The sequence below is a fragment of the Trichomycterus rosablanca genome, chromosome 12, assembly GCF_030014385.1.
Source record: "Trichomycterus rosablanca isolate fTriRos1 chromosome 12, fTriRos1.hap1, whole genome shotgun sequence".
Taxonomy (NCBI): domain Eukaryota; kingdom Metazoa; phylum Chordata; class Actinopteri; order Siluriformes; family Trichomycteridae; genus Trichomycterus; species Trichomycterus rosablanca.
Window position 1 is genome coordinate 39,999,949 of NC_085999.1, and position 9,164 is coordinate 40,009,112.

Below are 9,164 nucleotides of genomic sequence, written 5' to 3' on the forward strand. Positions count from 1 at the left end.
GTACTCAAGAGAACTGTGTTTCAGATCCCTGCAGTCCTGTCCGAATTCCTGGTGAAGTCCTTGGTTGTCCCAGCTTTCAGCGGGTCGTTCTGTAGGTCAGTAACACGGGAGGTTTTCTTTACTGTCTTGATCATACTGCTGAGGCCTCTGGGTGACATTGTAGGCTTTTTACCATCTATAGGAGCAGTTTATGAAAGGAGGGTAAAATTACCTGATGGCTTCCACTGTGGTTCGCTGGAGTCCCAGAGCCTCAGCAATGGCCATTTCCAGATTCTGTTTCTCATCTGTATTTAAATCTCAGTAGAGTGTGGAATCATGTGCTGCTCCACATCACCACACAGGTTCTATAGTGATGTTTAGACTTAACCCAGCTATTAACTAAACTAGGTTAACTGGTTAACTCAGTAGCTCAGGGCTGATTACCCATATTTCCTAGAGGTGTTATTAATTCTAGATCTGAGTGTTTCTGTCATTATGATCACATTCACCAACATCATGAAACAAAAGCACAGAAACGTTCTCAGGTCCTTCTGGCCAGTTTATTTGATAGATTTTTTTGCATTTGTAATCAGCATCATATCAACAGGAATAAAACTGCATCACATCCACAGGAGCTTCGAAACGGATCTCAGTGAGCGAGGGCCAAAACGAGGAGCCCAAAAATTACAGAAGCCAAAAAACTAAAGAGAAAGAAACAGAACAGCACAAACGAGCAGGAGATAAAAGTACCGGAGCGCCTCGACCGGAGGGGTTCACTTATTTAAGGGTTCTGTCGTGTCCTCGTCGTTCTCTTCTCCTACATGAACATCCTAAACATCAGAGCTGGAAACGTCCAGTACAGAACCATTCTGCTCCAAACACGTATAATAACATAACAGCAGCGATTCTGATTCTGAGCAATTCAGCTCAGAGGAACCCGGAGTGATTCTCTACACGTGTGGTTTAGTATAAATAACCACGCCCGGTCCATCAGGGCTCTAGAGGACCTGCAGTACCAGGACACAGAGCTACAGTGTTAATCAACACAAACACAAACTTCCTTAAATTAATTATAACTATAGACTCGTTAAGCGTAACGTCAGGATGTTATGAAACGACGTGACTGATTTTCTCTGGTGAAGAGTAGCGGTGGGCGAGAGCACTGGAGTACCAATCCACCCGAAAACCCACTGCACCTTCCATCAGGAAACACCGTCTACACTCACTTATCCAGCAGAATAACATTATATAACATTATATAACATTATATAACATTTTTTTTCACCCACTGAATGTGGAACCCTGTCGACCTTCCTCCCAACTGTACACGACCAATTGTGCCTGTTTGATTTATCGAATTTCACCCCATAAGGATCAATAAAGGAATCTTACTATAAAATTATATAACATTATAATAAAGGAATAAAGGAATTTTACTAAATCATTATATAACATTATATAACATTACATACTATAATATAACATTATATAACATTACATACTATAATATAACATTATATAACATTACATACTATAATATAACATTATATAACATTACATACTATAATATAACATTATATAACATTACATACTATAATATAACATTATATAACATTACATACTATAATATATCATTATATAACATTACATACTATAATATATCATTATATAACATTACATACTATAATATATCATTATATAACGTTATATAAAGAAATGAAGGAATCTTACTATATTATATAACATTATATATCAAGTAAACAAAGAGGTTAACAGTACAAGCAGAAATTCCAAACAGAAAGCAATGAACTGTTTTAGCAGTGGGTGGCGCTGTCAACTCAAAGCACAAAGGTCTTGGGTTCGATTCCCCAGGGTCCTTTCTGTATGAGGTTTTGCATGTTCTCCCCATGTCTTCCACAAGTCCAAAGACATAACAAGAAATGATTCACCTTGTGATGGACTGGTGACCTGTTCGGGGTGTTTCCTGCCTTTCAGCCAGTGAATCAGACCCACCGCGACCCTGACCAGAATAAATCGAAGCTAAAACAGACAGTGAATGAATAAACGGGGACCATAAATAAATACGACTTATCAGTCCTGGAATATCCGGGAAGGAATGAGGTGAACTCCTACAGCGAGCATGCAGGCATCAGGACGGGTTCAACTGGTCCAAACACTCGGGTCATGTTCATGATCACGTGGACGGCCGGACAGGTGAGGATTATTCACCTGTAGAACCTGTCCAGTCCACCTTAAAACGTACAGAAGCTGGGGGACCTTAAATTCTCCTAACATTTAAAGAAGAAAATCCAGCGTCTGTGGTTAAGATGCCGTGAGGAAGCGTGATGTATAAACGGCGTCAGTCTGAGACTCGTTACGCTGTGAGGCGACGTAAAGCTAACACTACATACTGTACTGTACACACTGTCAACTAAAATCTACTAAAGAAAGAGGAGGGGCAACCACTTCATCTACAGAGCGGTCGATCATACGTGAACATGAGGAACTCTGGGACGCCACGTCACTAAAATCAGACGCAGTTCTGATTTAAAAGAAACATCACACACTGTAAATAAAGCAGTGGTAGCTCAGCGGTTACTGCACTAGTAATCAGAAGGTTGCTGGTTCAAGTCCCACCACCATTAAGTTGCCACTGTTAGGCCCCTGCGCAAGGTCCTTAATCCTCAGCTCGAATTGAATTCAGTCGTAATTGTAAGTCGCTTTAAATGTAAATAAACGGGAGAATAAAGTAGAATTATTACTGATTAAAACGTTTGCAACATAAACGCGAGCGAGACGCAGAATCAGCGTATAGAATCAGCGTATAGAATCAGCGTATAGAATCAGCGTATAGAATTAGCACAGTGACTGTTAACGTATGAAACGTTCAGATTTTCCGACGACTCGGTAAATAACTTATTAAAATCAGTTTTATTTAAATAGAAAAGATTTTATTCCCGTGTTAGACTCACATGCGCATCACCGTTATTTTCTTCTCCTCCGTTTACAGTTATATACGTTATATACGTTATATACGTTATATACGTTACTCAACGAGAGCTCGTTTATTATTTTATTTTTTTATCAGGAGATGCTGTTAAGAAATATTTCAGGTAATAATACATGTTTTATTGTACACGCTTTATTATTCTGTTGATCAGGTGAGCGAGTTTAAGCTGTTTTTATTATTTTATTATTATTATTATTATTATTACTGAAATGCAGGGTTGTAACTTCATGCACTGAGGGGTGACGAGATGCCCACAGTCCTATTCCTAAACCTGATCTGAGATCAGCGTGGTATCTGTACAGCGCTGTAAAAAACCCAACACGACACACAGGAGAGTAAAAGCACTGAGACCTACAGCTACGGGACGGGAATGTAGAGTAAAACCAACAGAAAATAGGAGTAAAAATCGATGGGACGATCCGGGATGGGTTCCCCCGCGTCCCGGGGTCGGGCGCCGCTCTCAGTCCATCATCAGGTATCGGGTGTGATGCGGGTGAGATGAGAGGGAAGGTTCGTCGTCCCTAAACGTTCGGAGGGTCGTGCGCCACTACTACAACGCCACTACAGGGATGCTGCGCGTATATATCGGGGCGGTGGGAGCCGGCGGGTGGACGTAGCCGGCGGTACGGAGGGTCGACAGCACGTTTAGAGTCCCTGCTTGGCCAGGGCGGCCGTGACGTCTTCGGCCAGCGTGGCCAGCTGAGGCGACTCCAGGAGGTTGATGCTGCCTGACGAGGACATGTGACTGTGACCGTGAGGAGACAGGGGCGGAGACTGGGACACGATCTCGGCGCCGTGGTCCACCCGGGCCTTCGCCGTCTCACGGAACATCAGCTTGTGGCTCTCGATCTGACAACGACAGAAGAGGACACGACTGAGAAATTATCCAAACGTAGCCATCAGTTTAAATAAAAAAAAAGGGTCGTAGAAAAAAACTATAATAATAAAATAATAAATAAAAAATTATAAATAAAAAATAAAAAATAATAAATAATAATGAATTAAAAATAATAATAATAATTAAATAATAATATTAAAATAATAAATAAATAATAATAATTAAATAATCAATAAATAATAATAATTAAATGATAATAATAAAATAATAATAAATAATGAATAAACAATAATAATTAAATAATAAATAAATTTTTTTTAATAAAAAATAAATAAATAAATATATAATAATAAATAAAAAAATATAAATAAACAATAATAAATAAATAATAATAAATAAAAAATAATAATTACATAATAAATAAATAATAATAATTAAATAATAAATAAATAATAATAATTAAATGATAATAATTAAATAATAATAAATAATGAATAAATAATAATAATTAAATAATAAATAAATAAATTATAATTATTAAATAATAAATTATTAAATAATAACAATTAAATAATAAATAAATAAATAAGAACAATTAAATAATAAATAAATAAATAAATAAATAAATAAATAAATAAATAAATAAATAAATAAATAAATAAATAAATAATTAAATAACATTTAAAGAAGAAAATCCAGCGTCTCTGATTAAAATGCATTGAGGAAGCGTGATGTATAAACGGCGTCAGTCTGAGACTAGTTACGCTGTGATGCTTTTCATACTGTACTTAAACACTGTCAACTAAAACTAAAGTCTACTAGAGAAAGAGGAGGGACAACCACTTCATCTACAGAGCGGTCGGTCATACGTAAACATGAGGAACTCTTAAATGAATTGATGTGTAAGAAAACATCACATAAACACAGCAGCGGTGCCTCAGTGGTTACTGGACTAGTAATCAGAAGGTTGCTGGTTTAAGCCCCAACACCACCAAGCTGCCCCTGCTGGGCCCCTGAAGGGTGAGGCCCTTAACCTTCAATTGATTGCATTGTATTTAGTTGCAACTGTAAGTCACTTTGGTTGAAAGCTTCCATTAAATGCTGCAAATGTAGATAAACTGTACACGAACGCCCCCTTGTGGAGGCTTTATGTTACATCTTGTAAACCACAGTGAAACCAGATAGAGTAAGATGCAGCGTTTGTGGTGACCTGCTTTAAAAGATTTAATTTACAGCATAAAAAAACAAAACTTTCAGCACCAGAAACGACTTTAATGTTTATTTTTTTCCTTTTACCAGTCGTTCTGCACCGGAGTTTCTGATTGGATGTTTTAGCTGTGTGTTATAAATACGCCACCAGCAGGACGGACTGTAGTACGGAACCCTAAACATGTTTATTTAATACAGGATTTTAAAATGCAGTTAAATTCAGTCAAGATCTTCAAACGTGGAACCAATCATACTCACCTTCCGCTGTGTACCCGTAGGTGCGGTCTAGATAGATAAACACACAGACAGACAGGTAGAGGTACTTTATTTATCCCCAAACCACGAATCAGGTACAGACGTAGATAAAGACATGACACAGAACCACCACGGTGCACCAGACGCCAAACACGACACACACAGACCAGAGACCACGTTTACATTCATCCTGAACGTTTACATTCAGTGTCGGTGTACATGCATGGGGTTCTGATCTCAGGTTTGACCCTTGAACTGTCTCTTGTTCAGTCCATGAGCTCGTGGAGACAGAACACACGGCACTAAGTGTCCGGGGCTGACGGTGCTCCTGGATGGACTTCAGGATGGACGTTCCTTTTATTTTGCACCTCTGGATCCAGCGTCAGTCCTGTGATGGAACTGGTCGTCCTGATCATTGAGGAACACTGAGGAACATCTGAAGAACATCCTCCACACCTTTATGGTCCTGAGTTTGTAAACTGTAGAAGATCCTTGGCTGTAAGAGTTTGTAAAACACCTTTTTTGTAAAAATGTTTTCATGATGTGGGACGTGAGAGCCACTGGTCTGCTTTACTGGGGACCAGGACCGCTCCGGAGGTGTTCTAATGCGTCTAAATGTGCAGAGAGAGGAGCTGACGTCACGGGGGTAGAAGGATGGTTGAAGTGGTGTAAACAAGGGTTACCATAAGTTGGTTTTCAAAAAAGAGGACGCTCGGCAGAATGGCAGCATGATGAGAGGACTGGCAAAGTAACTCATGTAACTGGTGGCACCATGATGATGTGTATAAAGTCTGGGTTTAAATATTTAACAAATGCATCAATAATCATTTAAATATGTTATTAAACTTTACTCTTACTTTTAATTCAGCATTTAGACCTAAACAATAACAACAACTAATAAAATAGTTCATCAGTGGAGCTGTTTCACCAGAATGTGGCGCTAACACGGCATTACAGTAACCGCTATCTAGCGTTCAGAATCAGAGCAGACGTGCTGCAGTTCATCCATCTGTAGCTGCTGTGATGCTCTGTGGTGTAAAATGCAAAAACTCCCTCTGCAGCAGTAACAGCATCTTCTGTTTTACCTGATCTTTACCTGATGAACTCTTTAGATTTAGAAATCCCATCCGGATGTCCAGGATGGTCACACTATGTAAAGGATGCATTCAACCAGTAGAAGATCAGATTCAGCTCGTTGCTCCTGCTGTAGGTTTTACTTCAGCATTTTATTTTCAGACTGATTGTAGCCGGTGATAAGACGTCCTACACCTCCTTCACACTGTCTCCAGGTTCTCCTCAAGGTCGTTCTTCCTTTCACGGACTTGTTTTATAAGATCCAGATGAGCTTCTTTCTACTTCTAAACCTCAGTAGAAGATCGTTCATATCCGTTAGAATCCACGTTGTTCATCAGTGAAACCAGCCGTGCACCGTCTTTATAGGGACAGAAGTCGACGTAGTTTGTATTACAGTAGCCGAGTCGTTCAATGTTCTCCTCAGGTAATGCACTGACTGTCAACTGAGTCGCAACGAACCACCACTGTGACCAAAAACCCGTCCTGTGAGCCACAAACATGCAGTAACCATCATGCAGAACCTCGTCAGGATTTAATGTTTATTTTTTTTATAACCCATGTATCTATTAGGATTATAAGGTTGTTTTGGTTTCGTTCATGACAGGACCGGTAATTCCAGGAAACCCACAAAGAGACGTGAAGAACATACTAAACTCCACACAAAAAGGACCTGGACTGCTTTACCTGGGAATCTCTGTGAGGAGACAGTGCTACCCACCGAGCCACCTATCCATGTCATAATAGGCAAACAGTGGGCACAATATGGATCTGTAAATAGGACTGAGATCGTCTAGACTGGGCGGCATTGGTTCGATGGGTAGCACCGTCACCTCACAGCCAGAAGGTCCTGGGTTCGATTCCCAGGTGGAGCAGCCCGGGTGCTTTCTGTGTGGAGCCTTCAGCGCCGAGGAGGCGTCGGACCCTCCCTCGTTATTCAGTCAGATTATCACTCAGAATTAAGGCGCCTCAGTAGGAGCATTTTAATGGAGAATTTAGACACGCCCTCTTCTCGGGAGTGTGGGATGATGGGTAATGTGTCTGTGTAGAGAGAGAGCTAGGTTTTCAGTGTTTTGTGTCGTGTTTCATTGTACTGTGAGTGTCAGAAGAACAATCTTAGATGTAAATGAAACACGTCCTTCAGTAGCGTGAGGACGATGAGACTCACCATCACTTGGCCTCCACCAGGAATGTGATGAGCGTTATCCAGAGATCCGATCTTAGCCTGAGCTTTATCCTTAAAATCCAGCCTCACGCTCTCGATACGCACGTTACCGCCACCTAGAGGAGCAGAAGAACCACCACAGTGGAGGACGGTTCAGAGTTCTGACGTCTACATCATCTGATCAGAAGTTTAATGACTTTATTATAAATGACGTGTTTTTAAATATTTGGACACCACACATTTACTCTTTAATAATACGGACGGAGTCTCTCACCTGGTTTGTGGTGGATGTTGTCCAGTGATCCACACTTGGAGGTCACATGACTCAGATCGAGCTTCTTCGACTGAATCTGTACCTGTAAAATTAAAACCTTTATTGATTTTATAACAGCCGCTCATTCACTGATTCCAGGAAACGTTTATTAAAATCAGACGTTTGTTGCTCAGACACCATCAACATTATTCCAACAAAAAAACTACAAATCAAATCCATGGAATTGCACACTCTGTAGTTTATGGACTGTTTGGGAAGGGTCTGGGTCAATGGATGTTTGATGGATGGATGATCATGAATGGATGGATAGATGGATGATGGATGGATGGATGGATGGATGGTAGATGAATTCATGAATAAATAAATAAATAAATAAATAAATAAATAAATAAATAAATAAATAAATAAATGAATCATTAAATAAATTGGAGGGTAGATAAAGAGATTAACAGATGATAGACGGATGAGCAGTTGTGTAGATGGATGATGGGTGGATGAGCAGTTGTGTAGATGGATGATGGGTGGATGAGCAGTTGTGTAGATGGATGATGGGTGGATGGGCAGTTGTGTAGATGGATGATGGGTGGATGAGCAGTTGTGTAGATGGATGATGGGTGGATGGGCAGTTGTGTAGATGGATGATGGGTGGATGGGCAGTTGTGTAGATGGATGATGGGTGGATGAGCAGTTGTGTAGATGGATGATGGGTGGATGAGCAGTTGTGTAGATGGATGATGGGTGGATGGGCAGTTGTGTAGATGGATGATGGGTGGATGGGCAGTTGTGTAGATGGATGATGGGTGGATGGGCAGTTGTGTAGATGGATGATGGGTGGATGAGCAGTTGTGTAGATGGATGATGGGTTGTGGGATGGATAAATAAATGTTATAATAATTTAATATTTAGAGAGGAATTACTGTGTGGGAACAGAGAAGAGTTTCTGGTTTTTTGTACCATGACTCTGAATGCCCTCGTAAGTGACAACTGTTCCACATGATGAATAATCTGTACTAACAGTGTAAACTTCACCCTTCATTACTCCTCAGTATGAACAAACTGTCCCATAAATGACCCTCTCCAGCGTGGTCAGTCCTCCAGATCATAAACAACAACATGAAGCGTGAGAGTGGACACGCCCGGTTTCAGCCCCGATCAGTTCCACATGAAGCTCAGTGCACTGAAGCCCGAGTCTGATCCAGACGTCTCGTTTAAGCGTCTCTGCTCTCGAACCCTGGACAGTGACCGGACGTCCAGACGCTCAGGGTTCAGCACAGCCGACTGTCACACCAGATTAACCCCCCCGGTGTGAGTTCTGCCCCGGGGAGACGTGTCCTCTCAGGACTGATGATCTGTGGTCAGACAG

The 9,164-nt window shown here is 40.6% G+C and overlaps 1 protein-coding gene across 11 annotated transcripts in view; it reads right to left on the reverse strand.

The window, feature by feature from the left end:
* Positions 1-2,891: 2,891 nt before the first annotated feature.
* map2 (microtubule-associated protein 2) overlaps positions 2,892-9,164 on the reverse strand; it is a 71,014-nt gene continuing 64,741 nt past the window's right edge. For 7 of the 11 annotated variants that reach the window (XM_063006461.1, XM_063006467.1, XM_063006457.1 and 4 more), the window contains 4 exons: positions 7,802-7,898; positions 7,531-7,643; positions 5,295-5,321; positions 2,892-3,838 (listed from right to left, as the gene is read on the reverse strand). In XM_063006461.1, the coding sequence (XP_062862531.1) occupies positions 3,635-3,838; positions 5,295-5,321; positions 7,531-7,643; positions 7,802-7,898 (441 nt within the window). In that variant the 3' untranslated portion in view covers positions 2,892-3,634. The remainder of the gene's footprint in view (positions 3,839-5,294; positions 5,322-7,530; positions 7,644-7,801; positions 7,899-9,164) is intronic. The other 4 variants (XM_063006468.1, XM_063006464.1, XM_063006462.1 and 1 more) reach the window with 3 other exon arrangements.